Source organism: Cnephaeus nilssonii (genome assembly GCF_951640355.1).
Source record: "Cnephaeus nilssonii genome assembly, chromosome: 11".
NCBI classification, from domain to species: Eukaryota; Metazoa; Chordata; class Mammalia; order Chiroptera; family Vespertilionidae; genus Cnephaeus; species Cnephaeus nilssonii.
In genome coordinates, this window is record NC_137082.1 from 44,133,648 (window position 1) to 44,152,895 (window position 19,248).

The 19,248-nt window shown below is 39.9% G+C and overlaps 1 protein-coding gene across 1 annotated transcript; it reads left to right on the forward strand.

Annotated features, from left to right (window-relative positions):
- Positions 1 to 253: 253 nt before the first annotated feature.
- LOC307107368 (small ribosomal subunit protein uS8-like) lies at positions 254 to 672 on the forward strand (the record flags this gene model as incomplete). Its single annotated transcript, XM_079784623.1, has 1 exon — positions 254 to 672. One exon carries the CDS (start codon positions 254 to 256, stop codon positions 605 to 607), a length of 354 nt encoding a protein of 117 aa, XP_079640749.1. The 3' UTR covers positions 608 to 672.
- Between the last annotated feature and the right edge of the window lie 18,576 nt (positions 673 to 19,248).

Sequence of the window (19,248 nt, forward strand, 5' to 3'; positions counted from 1 at the left end):
CTCTCCTTCTCCCTTCCTCTCTGAAATCAATTTTTTTTTTTTATTTAAAAAAGGACCCGGGATGGATCTGACTTCTCAGTAGTAACACTGGATACTAGAAGACAGTGGAGCAATGACATCAAAATTATGAGGGACAATTATTTCAACCTAGGTTTATATATCTAGCCAACAGGACCAGCAACATAATTTGTGAGGCTCAGTGAAAAATAAAAATATGGGATCCCTTTTTCCGCCATCGGTCTGTGCCGCCATAATGGTGCACATGAATGTCCTGGCTGATGCTCTGAAGAGTATCAACAATGCAGAAAAGAGAGGCAAACGCCAGGTTCTTATTAGGCCATCCTCCAAAGCCATCGTCCAGTTTCTGACTGTGATGATGAAGCATGGTTACATTGGTGAATTTGAAATTATTGATGACCACAGAGCTGGGAAAATTGTTGTGAACCTCACAGGCAGGTTGAACAAGTGTGGAGTAATCAGCCCCCGATTTAATATGCAACTCAAAGTTCTAGAAAAATGGCAGAACAACTTGCTTCTGTCCCGTCAGTTTGGTTTCATTGTACTGACAACCTCAGCGGGCATCATGGACCATGAAGAAGCAAGATGAAAGCACACAGGAGGGAAAATCCTGGGATTCTTTTTCTAGGGATGTAATACATATGTGCAAATAAAATGCCTCAAAGGACAAAAAACAAAATGGGGGGGGGGGGGTCCCTGTTCAAAAATTACAAATATCAAGATGGCAGCAACAGAGCATTATACCAAGTGTGGGATCCTCTTAGCAGGAGGCCTCACATGTACACCTAGGAAGCTGGCCCTGCTAGTTAACTACCAATTATGTGCAAGGGTAAAATAAAGATGCCTACTATTCATACACCCTTACTTCAAGATGTGCTCCATCAGGATAAGGGAATAAATCAAGAAAGAGGAAGAGAGGACCCAGGAGAGAATGGCAAAAAGCAGTGCCAGGAAAACTAACAGACACAACCTAAAGATCAATCAGTCCAGAGTGAAATAGGAAGATGGAGAAGTTCAAAACGGAGGTTGAGGAGATGTGGGAAGAGTGAGTAGACATGGATTTATATAGTATTTAAAATTGCACTTGAATATTTGGAAAAAATTTCAATCGATGTGTGATATCTGTTGGAGTATTTGGAAAAAACATGGCAGTAGAACTCAGCAAAAAAAAAAAAAAAAAAAAAAAAAATATCTCCAGTAAGGACAAAAAGTTATATGAGAAAGGAAAATATACTCATATGTGTATAACTTCTAGTAGTAAAAATGCTTATTTAGTTTGATAATAATGTGCATTCTTTCTATTGATTTTATCTAATTTTTTGTATAAAATTATATTCAAAAGAAGAGGGATAACAAGTAGAAATATGTAAGAAACAATATCTTTAATTAATAAAATGTAGATATTACGTAAAGTTTATCTCAATACATAGATTATAGCATGCTATCTATCAAGAAGCATAAGATTTATTCATATAAATTGGAACTGGTTGCCTCAGGAGAAAGGATAAGTGTGGGGGGTGGCAAGAGTGAAGCAATGTCCTGATACATTTTCTTATAAGTTTTTAGCACCATTTTTTAAAACTTCATGTTTGTATTCAAACATTTCAAAACAAGCATTGTCATCATCCAAAAACAAACCAAAAAAACCCCCCAAAAAACTAAAAGCCATCTTTCCCTCTTTTTCTTCTCATTCTCCTTTATTCTAGGACAGCACATTGGCTTAAATTGTTATGGCCTTTGCAACTGATCAATGTCAGCATCTAACTTTTGTTTCCTTAAATTAAATTAAAAGCACAGTCTGATCAGGGGAGCATGGGTTGTCTGCAACAAGTGGAAACTGTTGAGAGAACCTTGGTAACCTTGTCCCTCCCTTGAAGGGCCCTTTAAAAGCTGGCTTTTCAATTAGGAATCTAGAATTCCCCTGCCCCTCTTAACATAAAAGGCTTCCTCTGTTATGAGCAAACAGACTCAGTTTGTTTTCCTTGAATGGAAAAATGTAACTAATAACAGGTTTCAAAGGAGGTAGAATTTTTTTTTCTTAAAAGAAAAATCAAAATGCTACCTAATCAATTTTGTTTAGTGTTTAATAAAAGGAACACATGCCCTATTACCAAAAAATTGGAGTGTTAAAAAAGAAAAGAGAAAAAAAAACCCAACTCTATTGCTACTAAGAAGTCAATTAGAAGCACATGAATTAAGACTTTACAAAGGAGAAAATAAGCAATCCTTCTGACGCCTGGCCTGCATGTGCTCTGGATTATGTGTGTGTGTCCATTTCAGTGCAGAAAAGACAGGGTTAAGCTACTGCAGTTTATTCCTGGCTTACACTACATGTCCACCACAAGTCAGCTGAGGACTATAGCTCCTTACTCAGGACCCTGTCTGGTGGAGGAGCCAGATAGAAGGAAAGGGAGCTTCGGGGTGTCTCACATCAGCAGTCAAATGCTCCAGGCTAGAAGTGATACAGTCACTTTTGCTTATAGCTTAAAGGTCAGAACTGGTTGCATGGATCACACTGAGGGAGGCCAAGACGTGTGATCCTAACATATACTTCCTCTGGCAAAGAGAAAGCATCCATTCGCTCACTGCCTGAAGCCCAGCACAACCTGAGGCCCCTCATTCTGTTTTACAAAAGGGCACCGACACTGGGAACCATGGAGCAGAAAATTAAAACATGAAAGCTGCAGGAATTCCTGACTGGTAGCCCCACACACACAAAAAAAAATGTTAAAAGATCCTTTCAAGCAGGAGGAAAACGATATCACATGAAATTACACAAAAGAATGAAGAACACTGGAATGATAACTATGTGGGTGAATGCATAAGATATTTTTCTTATTTAAATCTCTTGGAAGGACATTTGTTGTAAAAATAATGACAATAATGATGATATATGTAAAAGGAAAATGTCTGACAACAAAGCACAATGATTAGGAGGGATAAATGAAAGTGTAGTAGTATTAGTTTCTTATAATACTAAGTGGTATAATATCACTTAAAGATAGACTGTGATAAATTAAAGATGTATACTATAAACCCTAAAGCAACCACTAAGATAAAAGTTAGTAAGTTCACAAAGAAAATTATTTTTAAAAAGTTCAATTAATCTAAAAGAGCAAAAAAAGAGGGGCGGGGTGGTGGTGGTGGGGGGGAATGACCGAAAAACAAAGCACAGTTAGAAAACAAAAAATGAGTTAAACCTAGTCCTGACCCTTGTGGCTCAGTTGGTTGGAGCGTCATCCATGCACCAAAAAGTGGCAGGTTGGATTTCCAGTCAGGGAGTGTAAGGGAGGTAACTGGTCAATATTTCTCCCTTCTCTCTCTCTCCCCCTTCCTCTCCATAGAAAAAATCAATAAAATCTAAAAAAAAAAGAAAAGAAGAGTTAAACCTAGTCATATAAATAATTCCATTACATCTAAAGGGTCTAAAAATTAAAAGGTGGATATTATCAAATTGAATTTTTAAAAAGCAAGACTCAACTATATGCTGCCTATCAGAAACACACTTCAAATGTAAATTAAAAGGATGGGAAAAGATATCAGAAGAAAGCTGAATTTGGCTGTATTTTTATCAGACAAGTAGATTTCAGAGCAAAACATATTACCAGGGATAAGGAAGGTCTTTTCACAACAATCAAGGGCCAAGTTCATCAAAAGGATATAGCAATCCTAAATATTTATGCACTTAATAGCAGAGTTTCAAATTACAGGGCGGGACAAAAGCAGGTTTATAGTTGTTTGCATGGAAAATAATACAATAATTAATTTAAAAATACAAAAATAAACTCTGTGTTTTGTGTACTCACAACTGTAAACCCACTTTTGGCCCACCCTGTATCTGAAGTACATGGCAGAACTGCCGAGAGAAACAGACAAACCCACAGTTATAGTTGGAGTTTTCAAGACAGAAATGACCAGTGGTTCAGGAGCTCTAGCCAGCCTCTGGAGAGTCAATGCTTACACATTCATACCCTGAGCAGGTCCAGAAATAGATGGGCCTCTCAGTCGTGCAAGAGATCTGAAGGAGAAAACCCCAAGAAGGGCTGAACCAAGCACACTCAGTTTTCCCTAAAGTCTCCCATCAGACAACGCTTCCACAGACAAGGGGAGAGGCCGAAGACCCTCTCCATGGAACCACGTGGCTGGGAAACTAAAGGTTCTCCCAGGTTGGTGATATTTCATAGCAATGCTTTAAAATTCTGTATGTACATGATGACAGTTGGAAATGATTTTTTTGTGTGTGTCACTAATACAATCAAACATTATTGAACATCCACTATGTGTACAGGAACATGCTCAGCACTGTAGGGTAGAAGGCTAAATACTATTAAGATGGGCATATAATGCTCTACAAAAGCTTAATTGGTATCTGGCATGAATTTTCAGAAACTCACTCCAAGGTAATAAAGTAATTAACACATCAAGTGGTAGTTTTATAAATCTGGATTGAAAAACAGGTTTTCCTGTTTCCATTCCGGGGTGGAGTTTTGCTGATAACTGTCAGGAGAGTTTACATCTGTGCCCAAGATCACCAAGCTTAACAAAAGCAATAAGGTTGGAAAAAGACATGAACATGGTTGGCACTCAGTTGATTCTACCTTTTCATTTAGTCACGACTCTGGATTAACTTTTTAAAAGTAAAATGTACTACCAGCCTAGCAAATGTCCAGCTCCAGTGGCCTACTGCTTTCTCCACTCTCTTTGTTCTACATTTGGTTTTAGTTTGCATGGTGAAGCTTATACTGAAGGGTGTGAAAATAGCAATGGCATTCTATTGGAAGAAACAAAGGAAAGAAATGAAAGTAGCATTTAAGGCACACAGAAAAAATGACTTCTTTTCTGCTCCAAATTGGAGACTTGAAAAAGCATCTCCATTTCAAGCCCTGGTGGTGTATGTAACTTGGGTGGATTAATTTACTGGGTGTGGTATCCTAATTTATCATCCATGGAAAGGTAATTTTCTAAATCTTTGACCTTGTCAGTTTGGGGATTGTTTCAGGTTGGAAATGTTGTATCTGCTATGTCACCTCCAATTTTCAGGACTCTTTCTTGCCTCAAGATGTTGACCTTGCAGATTCACAGTGTTTATTGTTGGTAGCTTTCTTCCTACTGCAATTCTTCCATCCCTTTGATTCTCCCATCTATTTTTTCACTTGTGAAATATATCATATTTTTTAGTAAAGGGGCTTTAGTTTTTAGATGATGGTATACAGAGAAGAGGAAGGGAAGTAACATTTATTACACTTAGTGCATGGACAGCAATGCCCTAGGCCAGTGATGGGCAACCTTTTGAGCTTGGTGTGTCAAACTTCGCCAAAAAACTGAGCATAACTCGGGTAGTGTGTCACTTTGAGGAAAAAACTAACTCCAAGACTCTAGTCGCAAATGTTTCATCCTCAGGAGCAGCAAATGTTTCATCCTCAGCATGCGGCCGCGTGTCATCAGAAATGGCTACGCGTGTCAGTGCTGACACGCGTGTCATAGGTTCGCCATCACTGCTCTAGGCACTTCTACATGAGCTCATTTAACATTTATAGTAATCAAATATACAGTATTATTACATCTTACAAATCAGCTAGGTTAAGAAACATACCCAGAAAAGGGATTTAAAACTAGGACCAATTTCAAAAACTTTTTATTAGAAAAGTTTTTTTTAAATTCTACACCATACTTTATATATGAATATTTCCAAATTTAAAATCCTCATGAATGACAGAAGAAGATTTGACTTTGGATGGTTAGCACACAATGCAATATACAGATCATGTATCATAGAATTGTACAGTTGAAATCAATGTTAGTATGATTATACAGGGTCCTTCAGAAGTCAATCCAGGGGACCATACTCTTCAGACATTATTTGACTTGCTTAAATCCCTCAACACAGTGAATCTTAAAGATCCTCTTGATGGGCCAAAGCTAAACCAAAAATGCCAGGATTTTATCTCATTCAGATATTTTATGAATAGCTAAGAGCTACTTACTAGTAAATTGCTGAGTAAAAAGTTACTGAGATTTTGTTTTCATAAATTTAAATTGTTGCTTTGGTGTTTACTAGATCTACGTAGTAATGCCAATGGAGTGCAAACAACAAAACTTGCAGCATGCATTCATCTACACAGATACATGGAATCAACTATATTTTCAGGAAAATTACTTCATTGTAAGTTTTGAATTGGACATCGTTTTTTTTAAAAAAATATGTTTTTATTGATTTCAGAGAGAGTAAGGGAGAGGGAGAGAGAGCTACAAACATCAATGAGAGAGAAACATCCATCAGCTGCCTCCTTCATGACCCCTATTGGGGACCAAACCCACAACCCAGGCAAATGCCCTAAACCAGTGACCTCCTGGTGCATGGGATGACGCTCAACCAACTGAACCTCACTGGCCGGGTGGACATAGTTTTTAGTTATTGTTATTTTTGCTTTGAAAACATTTTATTTTGAAATATGTATAGATTCACAAGTGGTTGCAAAGACTGTACAGAGGGATTCTATGTACCCTTTACCCAGTTTTCCCCTTGGTTTACATCTTACATAACTACAGTATCAAAACCAGGAAACTGACATTGGCATAGTGTGTGCACATAGTTGTATGAGATTTTATCACATGTGTATATTTGTATAACCACTACCATTATTACCACATGTGTATATTTGTATAACCACTACCATTATCAAGGTATGGAACAATTCCATCAGGAAAAGACCTCATGCTTTCCCTTTATAGTCACATCCATTTCCTCTTTCCCATCATTCCTAACCTCTAGTGACCTCTCATTTGCTCTCAATCTCTATAATTTTGTTATTTCAAGAATGTTATATAAATGGAATCATATACTATGTGATCTTTTGAGACTGACTTTTTTTTTCACTCAGCATAATGCCCTTGAGATCCATTCCAGTAGTTGTTGAGCATCAGTTTCCTAATGCACTATAACAAATTACCAAAAATTTGTAATTTGTGATTTAAAACAACACAAATTTATTACAGAATATAAGCTTATCCATCCACACACACACATGTGTACTTTATGTACATATGTATGTGTATAGAAATGTATCTATCCATATATGTGTTTTATATATAGGGGTGAGAAAAAGTAGGTTTACAGTTGTTCACATGAGAAAAGACATGCAGGTTATGATTATAATACAAGAATAAATTGTGTTTTGCATACTCACAACTATAAACCTACTTTTGCCTACCCCTGTCACACACACACACACACACACACACACACACACGCACACACACTCCTCCATCCCCCCAAAATGTCCTTGTTCTATAACATTTCATCACCACCAACTTTTTCTGTTTCTCCCAACGGGAGAAGCAAAATAGGTGTGGTCTCAGAAAAGATGAGACTAGAGTGGAGATGGGTGAACCAGTCCAGGTAGTCTCCTATATGGAGCTCTTCTCCATGGGTTGATACTTTGTCACGGAGACTCACTGGGCAGAGGTAAACCTCTGGTAAACCATGGTCACTTGTCTCAGAGTGCTTTCTCAGCTCGGAACTTAGACTTGTGAAGCTACTTTCCCAAGATTTTATCTTGAGATAATGGAGGTCACATCTAAAGCCTCACCAACAAGACTCTTGATTTTTCTCCCAGGAGTGAGAACTGTTGGGAAGACAGAGTTCACTCTGCTTATATCTACTGTTCATTCAAGTGCATAGGTTAACTTAGTCCCCATTAAACCTCTCAGCACCATCTATATATGGCCAGGGAGGAGAGTTCATTTTTTAATATCCCAATTCTCCTAATTCATTATCCATGATAATCCATTGTGTCCCATAAACTTCTTTTTGAAGATCATAGGGCTCTGTAATCCATTTATTTTTAGCATCCTAAATTACAGAAAATTAATCAGAGGTATAAGTGGACCACTATTCCAAAGTTTGCATGGAGCTTGTTAACAAAGTAACAGATTGGTAATGGCCTATGTGCCAGGTGGGTCAAAATGTGGAACAAATCACCCTGGTTGGTTGCTTTTCCCTGAGCCCTTCATTCTAACTTAGCTCTAGATGCCTGCTTGGCCTGCCTGCCTGCCTTCCCAGAAACTCATCAATGAATTAACAAAACTCAGCTGGCCTGAGAGCTAATTGGACCTTAAACTTTCCAATGAGGGTGGCATTCATTCTCATCTTCCCTTCTGCATTAGGTTAGCTGAAACATTTAGGAAAATCACCCTAGGTCTTTGGACTCTCAAAGAAGTAAAAAAAAGCAGTAATTTTCATTAAGCAAAAGCACTATGTTCCAGGCTAAGTGTCCTTTTGTCCTTATTCTTATTCTCATTATTGAGAAACAGTATCAGATTACCCCAAAAGGGCTACAGATATGGGTGGCCACTGTGATGCCTTTTAGCTTCAAGAAAGCCCCAAGTTCATGACTATAGCTCCCTCTACATTTTTCAGTTCCCAGTTAAGAGGAAGGATAGTCATTTCTGAACCACTCAATAAAAGAAATTGAGATTCCATATTAACTAGAAATACTACATTAGTATTATCCTTTATTAGGAGTTTCTTTTGCCAGAGGAGTTGGATTAACGTGAACATAGAAAAACTCCTGACTCTGATCACGAGGAGAGGCTTTTAAATTATTCATTATGCAGTTACTAAGTGTTCTTTGGCTAAGAAAAAAGAAAAAGCCTTTTTCTAAATAAAACCCATTCGAAGAATGGACAAAAATCCCTGCATTTTTTATGCCTCCCGCCCCCAGTGTCTCTACTTAATATACTTCATGTTCATTCTAGATGTATAAATGCATTTATGATGGTTAGAAACATCTGCCAGGAGACTGAAAGGAAGACAAAAAGAAATTAAATGGAATAAGGGACTTGAGGAGTGATTTTGTTGTACTCTAAGCATCAGGCCTGAGAAAGATAATGTTGCTGACTCTTATAGACTGAATGTTTATGTTCCCCTCAAATTCATAGGTTGAAACCTAATCTCTGATGTGATGGTATTTGGAGATGGGGCCTTTCGAAGGTAATTTGGGTGGGAACCTTATGATGGGATTAGTGATTTTATAAGAGGAGACACCAGAGAGCTTCCCTCTCTCTGCCATGTGAGGACATAGTGAGAAGGCAGCTTCTGCAATTCAGGAAGAAACAGAACCCTGCCAGAATCTTGGGCTTTCTGGGCTCCAGAACTGAGAGAAAGCAGACCCATTCTATGGTATTTGTTATGGCAACCTGAACCAACTAAGACAATGACTCATTACTGACAAGTGGCCATGATATAGGGGCACTTGTGGGTATAGCCAAGGAGGTAATTTGGGAAAGCAGGACCAACGAATCATTATATTTTCCCTTGTACACCATTCTGGCTAAAGAGTTACCTTTGTATAAGCCTTCAGGAAGAGGAGTGCAAGCCTCCATTTATTTCATGACCTTGATCACTATTCTTCTGTTTCCACAGGAATTCCCAGCCAATTGGCCATCGTGTCACGGTGCCATTCCTCACGAGAATCCCTCATGCATGCCCTGCCTGCCCTTGCAGGGGGTTCTAACCACCTTTGTTCTTTTTCAGCCCTGCCATTACAACTGTCTACAACAGTGTCTCCCTATCCCTCTGTGACTTACAAGGACCTGATTTGAAGGCCCATTTCCCATTTACTAGCAATATAACCTTGGGCAATGCGTAATGAGAATTTAAGGATATAATATGTAGAAGACAACTGGGCACTGTGCTCGGTGAAATGCTCATTTGACACCCCAGAAGGAAGAGGACAGGTAGTGGTAATGTGTTACTGGGAGTTGGGCCTTCCTGGGGGTGGAGCAGGAACTCTGGAAGATAGTATAGGAGAGCCACATGGCACCTCCCTCCTTCTGAGTGAGATTTCAGCCTAGTCATCACGGCCGTTCCTTGTGGACACTGCAGCATCTCCAGCAGCCTGGAGCATGTCTGCCACTGCTCTTGATTAAACAGCCAAAAGAGGATATTCACAACAAGCATTTTCTAGTTTTTGCCTAAAAGCAATAATTTTTTTTTATTATTGCTACATCCCTTCCAATTGCTAGTGCTTTTAATGAACTACAATTGTAATGTTGTCCCAGGGTGATGGGGCTCTACAACTGAATAATATCCCTAGATCCTATTTCTTTTATTAAAAAACAAGTGGGACACAGACTCATCTCATGAATTTTAATGTGATCAAGATTGCTGCCCACTGGAAAAATGTGTTCTCATTGAGTTGTGAAAAAGCGTGTCTGGCCACATCAAACAAAAGGGAATCAATAGCCTTCAAAGGATTAGAGTTCCCAGAGGTTGGGTGGGACAAAGGAAGTAATACAATTTTATCAAAATAGTTTTTTTGGAAAAAAAATTTTTTTCAAAAATATCTCCTTCCCTATATAGGACAGGTTCAGTTAAGCATTTTATTTTTCTTGTCAATGAAGTGTCAAAGTGATTTGACATTTGTTGAGTGAACACTTGGTTTCAGTCTCATTACACACACTCTGCCAGCTTGCTTAATGACCAGCTAAGTATTTTCCTCAAAGACTTGGCATCTTCCTAAGTGGGAATCAGGCCAGGATATTTATTTAATCTTTATAGACTTAGTTCTCCCTCCCATCCAAACCCTCTTCCCTCCCACTGCCACCAACCAAGTGACTCTGACATGCTTGGGTGCTCCAGGCCCTTTGTCACATGCCCCTCCCAAAGGAGAAGTGGATCCCTGCCTCTTCTCTCTGTCCTGCCTTCTTAGCATCAAGAAGAGATCCATGCAATTTACCTTGATTAGCGCCAAGGTAAAAAAATAGCCAAGGTCAAAGTGAATTAGCAAACACTCCCCATGTGATACAGACAATACAGGGATACAGAAAACTGAGCAGGCACTTTCCCAGGACACAAAGTGAGGTACTTACACTGGGTTTATTGATGATCACATCTCACCTTCCAATGGAAATCAACCAGGAGCATTGCAGTATGCAGAATCTTAATGTTATATACTATACAAGTGGGTTGCTTTATTAGCCTTGGCCTGTGACCTTGGATGAGAAGCAAGTCAGAGAGGAGAGGACTATATGCACTTGCTCAATCACGTATTGGTTAAGCACTGCCGTGTGCCAGCTAGATGCGGCCAGATTTTCTAGAAGAATAAAACCAAGTCATGGCCTCTACAAGGACAGGCTCTTGTGTACAAGACAATATTTATGTTCATTCCTCTTAACCACTAGACAGTAAGGCACAAATTACTAAAAGTTTTATTGGTCAAGTGACTGAACCCGGGATCAGAGGCAGGAATTCCTTGCAGCCATTGATATGGTCTTTCTCTTCTCCCTTCCAGAGGAGAGCGCAAATATATCCCCCACTACCACAGATTATGAAGTCAAGTTTCCCACATTTGGGGAAGTCGCAGGGTTCAGCACATCCAAGTGCAATGGATAAGCCTCGTCCTGGGAAAAGCACCTTCGTAATCATGGCATCTCCCTGGCCAGGTATGATGAAGTCTTTCTTTATTAGACATGTTTTAGCTAATTATTAGCATCAGATTACCCAATTCTCTGACACCCCACAAAAACATTTTCAACTAGCATCCTGCTCATAGAGAAAGGAAATAATTTGAAAACACAGTCAGAGATATGCAAACAAAGATGACAAGAGATGCATGGAGTTCTGGGTACTACTATGGCAGGTTTTATGGACTGGAATTCCAAAACCACTCCCAATCCAATCCCCCGTTTTCCTCTACTATAGAAACTGGAAAGACACTATATTTTATTTTCTAGGCTCAATTGTGGCTGAAAATGGTTATGCAACACAGTAGTAGCCAATAGATAAAAGAGAAACTGGGCAGAGCTTTCAGGGAAGGTTTTTAAAGGGACAGATTCAGCTAGTACAGTTCCTTATGCCATTGTCCTTCAGCCTTCTTCCTCACTCCTTTCCTTTCCTAAAACAGGTATGATACTAGGGGTTCAGCAGCCCTCTGGAGACCACAAAAATGAAAGCCACTTGCTAATGATAGAGAGGAGGAAGATAAACAGACTTGGCCCTTGATGGCATTTGGAATTGCTTTACTTGTCCAGCCTCATCTACTCCCTGAGATTTTGTTGCATGTGGCAAATAAACCCCTTACTTGAGTAAGTACTGTCAGTTAGGTGTTCTGTTACTTGCAGCTAAGTGCAATCCTAATGGATATACTTAATTCTGAGCAGTCAATTGTGCTAGCTCAGCTCTGTTCTTCTGCCATTTATTCTACTGACTGGTGTTTGTGATGTTACTACTGCTGTGATATTAGACAAAAAGCTGTCTTTTGACAAACTTCCTGAAAATAATGAATTGCAGTGATTATTCCAACTTAGTTTGCTCTTAAATTCTAAAATCTCCATTGTTACCATTTCTTAACTTGGTGAGATAGAGTTTGTGATTTTCCTGGATTTATTCTAAAACCTCCTTTTCTTCCTAATACTCCACATCACTTTTGTAAACAAAGTTTTTACAATTTCCCCTGGAGACAGCCATAGGGGCCAATTCCATCTCTTCTTTCAATTACAAAGCTTAGGTATATTTAAAGACTATCTTCTACACAGAACTCTTTCCATAGGCAATAGTTTTCATTCAGAAGTCTTATAATGCACCCCACAAGTTAGTTGAAGGACAACAGCTCCTGCTAAAGGCCCATAAATATTTGATGGTCCAATCTTAACTTTTCCTAAAGATGAAACCACTTTGTACAGTATCAAATGGTCCCCGAGGACTCTTCTGTCAGAATTGTTGGCTCTAGCCACTTTACTTATCATTTGTGGCATCCCACCTTCCCTTGAGGAACCCAACATCAATCAATAAGAAGCAATTTGTCAAATGTACACCATGCAGTTTATTTGTAATTATCTTGAAACCACAGTGTCCATATGCTATGCGTGTGGAAATGACTGAGAGGCACCATGCTTACGGCTGTAATGTCACCTCAGAGAGAAGGTAGACATTGCCCTGTGCTGCCCCCACCTCTCTAGAAATAACATCAGCAAACAGAAAGAGTAATAATAGCTAACAGGTACATGGCACTACCATTTGGCAGGCTGTTGTGAGTACTTTAAATATCATAACTAATGTAAGGTAGGTACTTTTATTATCCTTGTTATACATATGAAGAAACTGAGACACAGAGAAGCACAGATACTAAATGATAGAGCTGAAATCTGAAAGCAGGCAGACAGTTCCAACATGCAAGTCTATATTTTACTGCCTGTGGTGGACAGATTCTAAGATGGGTCCCTATAGTCCTTGCCTCCTGGTGTTCATGTCCTTGTGCAACCCGTTCCCCATGAATGTGAACTGGACCTATGACTCGATTTAACCACGAGAACATGGCAAAGGTGACAGAATATTGCTCCCAGGATTGTATCACATTTGGAACTGAGAATAGCTCTGGCCAACTACCAGCAAGGAATGGAGGCCGTTGGTCCAACAACCCTCCAGGAACTGAATTATGCTGATACTACTTGAGAAAACTACTGGAAGAGAGCCGATCAGTAAAGAGATGTACCTCATGTTCTTTTGAAACAACTTGCAACATCTTAAATAGTTTCTAAAAGCTTTACTTTTAAGAATTATATGATTGTTGCTGTCTTGCAATATTATGTACAATGAGTGAGCATTTGGGATCTAAGAGATAAGAAAAAACTGACAACCCCGAATAAGGGAGAAGCTTAGAAATAAGTAACCCAGACCCAGAAAGGTGTTGGCTGGGGCAAAAGCAAGCATCTGAAAGTAGAACATCATGGTGGAAGTGTGGGGTACGAACTAGCCTTAATGGGTCAGGCAGGCTGGATGAATGAAGTCAATGGTTCAGAATCTAGGGAGGAAGTTATTGGCTGGGGGACAGGAAGACAAAGTATGCAACAAAGGAACAAACTGATCAGAATCACTGAATAATAAGCCTTACACACCAGCAGAAGCAAAGGCCTTGATGACTACAAGCTCCCCTTGGCCTCAGCTTAGTCCATGGCATTCACTTCAGGCCATATCAGGGAACGGTCCTCAAGCAAGGCTGACTGAGAGTCTGATGGGAAAGAGGAATGAGAGCCCCTTCCTGGAGAAGAGGGTGATGGGACAGAAAAAAAGGGGGCTATTAATATTTTGCCCACTGGCTCTGCTATATCTCATCTGATTCACATGATGATCTTTCTGGGCAGTTCTTCCCTAGGAAACATAGGATAGGAGTGGAAGAACCAATCATAGATTCCGAGTGCTGGAACAGAACTGGGGGTCATCTCAGCACATCATCGCATTTGACAGACTATGAGAAAACTGAAACCTAGAGAGGTTGATAACACGCCCAAGCTCACAAAGCTAGTTAGTGGCAGTCTCAGCCAGGAAAGCCTTCCTCAATGTCGCCCTTGCCTATTAATCAATGGGGATTTGAGAGCCTGAGCACTCAGCACTCTGCAGACAAGTGACACTGTGTAGTTAAGTGCTAAATTGCCTGGACAGGCTGTAGTGCTGGAGGACTTCAGAAGATAAATGAAAGAGTGCTGGGGTAATTAGAGAAGACTCATGAAGAAGGTTCAACGCAAGCTGGGCCATGAAGAATGATGAGCAGCCATGTATTTTTCTAAGCAAGTCTACATTTAATCAGAATCTCTAACCTCCTCCTCATTAAGACAAGGACCTTCAACACTTTAGCTTCCACCCAACCCCCCCCCCCCCAACTTCTCACATCCATATGTTTGGCTTTTACAGTATGTACACAAGTTTTAAAATACAGGAAAAATTAGCTTATTATTTCGACAATCAATCCAACGTGTTTTAACAATGGGGTCAGCATTGCTTCTTCCTGAAGCACATGTCATTCGGGGTTCTTTCAGGCAGGGTCTCTGAGAGTTAACACTCCCAGCCCTGTGTGTCTGCCAGGGTCTATTTTCCCCCTCACTCCTGCATGATGCTTTACCTGGGGAAGGACTCCTAGCCTTTATTCTTAGACCTGAATAGGCTGCTGTAGGTCTCATGGCCACTCTTTTGTGGGTAGTGGGTCTTTTCTTGCTGTTTGCCTGTAAGATTTTTCTCCTTGTTCTCTATTTTCGGCAGTTTTATTATAACTATTATATCTTCACTTGGCTTGTTCCTCACTTCATTCAGGTCTCTGCCACCTCTTCAGAGAGACTTTCTTCAACCCTTCTCTAAAACAGCTCCTCTGAAAGTATTTTACTCTGATTTACTTTTCCTTCAAAGCACTTATATACACGTGAATTTATATACATATATAATGTGTGCATGTATTATGTTACACATGTGCATTATACATGTACATTATATATGTGCTCCCCCACTGAATACCCCAAAGAACAGTGCCTGGCAGTAAATACCTTAATAAGTAGCTGCTGATAAATCATTGATTATACCTAGATATGGGATTTGTGGTTGTTAAATTTATCCTGCTCAGCACTTGGTATTGAAGCTCTTTCAACCTTAACATCCTCATTCTGGAAACATTTGCTATTTCCTATGTTAAATAGTTTAGTCAGGATTCTCCAAAGGAACAGAACCAATAGGATATATATACCTGTATATACAGAGAGGGAGAGGGAGGTTGGTTTCAAGGAATTGGATCATGCAATTGTGGTGGCATAATAAAGTCCAAAATCTGCAGGATAGGTCAGCAGCCCGGAGACCCTGGAAAGACTTGCCATCCAAGTCCAAAGGTGCACTAAAGGCAGAATTCCCTCCTCTTTAAGGACCTCAGTCTTTTTCTACAAAGGTCTTTAACTGATTGGATGAGGCCCACCCACATTATGGACGGTAATTTGTTTTACTAAAAAATCTACTGACTTAAATGTTAATCTCATCTAAAATAGACCTTCACAGAAACATACAGAATAACATTTCACTACTCTCTGGGCAGCAGGGCCTAAGTAAGTTGACACATAACCATGACCATCACAGACTCCCACCTTGGTAGAACTCTTTGTTTGTGCCACTCAGCCTAACTTCCATTTTGCATGGATGTTTCTCTGTGCACCCCAAGCTGCTCACTTCCTCTCGGCTCTCCAGTATAGTTATTTAATGACCAATTATCTGGCTTCATGCAAGAATCCAAGTGTCCCACCAGGGGCAGCACAGGCCCTGCAGACTTTCCCAAGCAGCCCCTGACGTCCCTTGCCCACCACCGTATCTGGTCATGAGCCCTGATGACTTCAAAGTCCCCTCTCATCACCATGAGTTTACTCTACATTCAGGTTCACAGAGGTTTTCCTTGTTTTTGAGTGGGGTTGTATAATTTTAAAAATTTAAAGCAGGATTTCACCTTATACTGTTGGAGGAGAAGGTGAGAAAATGTGTACATGCTCACTCCGACATCTGCTTGGGAGAAGATGGGAACCAAGGAGGAAAGATGGGAAGACATCCTGGGAAAGCAAAGCTGGGGCACAGATAGAAGCAAGCATGTCACATGAAGAAGAAAGCTAAGAGCCCTTCTTGAACATTCTAATATTTGGGCACCCACTATGTGCTGGGGGGCTGTGCAGGATGCTGGAGACAGTGATGCACACAACATATGCATTCACCTTCTTGCAAGCCTCACATCTAATTTAGGATGAGCACCTTGGGAAGAGTGGGAAGTGGGGTTTGATAATGCAGGGTCATATTTAAAAGCACCTTGGGTCCAGCTTGTGTGGCTCAGTGGTTGAGCATTGACCTATGAACCAGGATGTCACAATTTGATTCCTGGTCAGGGCACATGCCTGGATTGTGGGCTCGATCCCCAGTGTGGGGCATGCAGGAGGCAGGCCATCAATGATTTGCTCTCATCATTGATGTTTCTATCTTTCTCTCCCTCTCCTTTCCTTTCTGAAATTAATAAAAATATTTTTAAAAGAAAATAAATAAATAATAAAAATCACCATGGAAGGGTGATAAGGGGTTTGACCTGTGTTCCTAAAACAAAAAGCTGCAGTTTTGGGGGCCTGGGGATTACACACTGGAAGCTATGTTTAAGCAAGCAGATTTGATTGAGGAAACCTAGCCAAGAGTAGATGATGAAACTCCTGGTTTGCCTTGGACAGTACAGATTTATGTCTCTTGTCCCGGTGTAATTATTTATAGCGCCCTTTTCACTTTCAAAGTGTTCTCTTTGGGTGATAAATCACCAAGTCGCCTAGCTAGAAACCCGAGAGCGTGAGCTTCTTGAGGGTAGGGCTGGTGGTCTCTTTGCCTCTGTGCCTTGAGCACGTGGTGCCCAACACATAACAAATATTTCACTGGCTGTCAAAAATATTAATGACTCTAACACAAGAATCACAAAAGGCAGTTATTAAGGCAGCAAGAGATTGAAGGTAATGTCGTTTCTATGAAACCAGAGCTTTAAGAAGGAGGCTGTGGGGTAACAGAATCTAGTGTTCCAGGGACAGCAAGAAGCCTAGAAGAAATAAACTGAACACAGGCTTCTTGGAGATATAGCAACCCCAGGTCTGGGGCCGGGGAAGTACAAACCTGCATGAAATATCTTGGGCCTGAAAGTAAGAAAATGCTGAAAGACTAAGTATGGCTACATCAAAAGCACACCGAAGTTGGCTTAATGGGGCTCCCACTAGCCACGTTTGTACTGATTTGAGCATCAAAAAGAATAATGATGGCTATGGGTTATAAAGCAGAAGAAAAGAAAAGAAATCCTAGGCCCATACTTGTGTTGAATAAAAACTAAGCAGGAGAAGCTGTTTTTACACAAAAACACCAGCCAATAAACGTAGAAAGAACGAGAAAATTGCTACTTTGCAGCCATCAGTACAATAATTGGTCGAGGTAAAGGTAATCGATGCAGGCTAAAACCACCGAGTGAAGAGTTGTTGGACACAGGCTATTCATTCACATGGTCTCAAAATAATACTTGTTAATTACGAATGGAAACAAGCTATGCTTACAAGAGAGAAGTTTGGCAGACAGCATGGTTACCAAATGAATAATGGGACAAAATTGACATGTACCTCCTGATGTGACGCAAGTGGAAATACACATCACTGATGTAGAATTCTTGCCAAAACAGAAGACAAAACAATATTTAACCTGAATCTACTAATCAACATGAGGAGACAATCAGAGCATTCCAGAATGAGGGACATTCTATAAGACAACTGGCCAGAACACTTCAAAACTGCCAGCTATCATGCAATTCCACGGAAGAAGGATGTTAATCTAGAATCTAGATTAACAGAGAGCAGAGAAACAAAACAATGCAAGATGATGCATAAAATGTATTTGGACCCTGGATTTACAAACAACAACAAAACTTCAAACGCTATTTTGGGTGACAATTTAGGCTTTCAATACGGGCTGTTTATTAAATAATGATCTTATTGAATCAATGTTAAATTCCTCGAATGACTTTTTTTTTTTTTAGGAAATACATGCTTAACCACGTAAAATGGAGTATTTAGAGTGAAACATTTAGGTGAAATATGATGAATACAATCTTTTTTTTTTTCAAATTGCTCTGCTAAAACACACATGCACATGTACACACACACACAAAGAAGGGATCAAATGTGGTAAAATATTAATAATTTGGTGAATTAAGGTGAAGAATAGATGGGTATTCTTTGCATTATTCTTTCAACTTCCCTATGGATTGGAAACTTTTCAAAATAGAAAAGGAAAGGAATTTAAAAAAAACAAAACAAAACAGGAAAAGAACGAAAAGCCTGCAGGAAAGGTCATATTGTGTCATTGAAGGGGGGCACCTACCAAGCTTTGGGGTGATGGGAGGTAGTTGATTTGCAGTGCTAGAAAGAAATCCATTGCCACAGGTCAAGGAGGCAATAGAGAGAAAAAAGCTAAAAGTCAAGAGTACCAATAAAAATAAGGTTGAAGAAATTAGTCAGAAACCAAAGGAGAAAACAGGATCAAATGCAAGTTTTTAGCAATGCTTTTAAAAACAGGAGAGCTGTGGGATGGTTTAGAGGCACCAAGTAGAAATGAAGAGGCTGATGAAGCTGGCAGGACGAGCCAAGTTGAGAACCTCATCACAGATGTGTATGTGGAAGTCACTTTGGTCCTGAGACACTCTTCTCCTGGGACTAATGGTTGGAAGCTTGTTCTCTCTTCCCAACTCCCACCCCTAATATCTGCACTGGAATTTCCTCCATAAATATGGAGAGGTCATTTCTCATTCCTCTGCAGCCACCCCAGTATCTGGCTTCTGCGGATCGCTACAGAAAGTGGAATAGAGATTACTGCAGGGGTTCACCTAAGGCTCATTTATTAATAACTAGGGGCCCAGTGCACAAATTCGT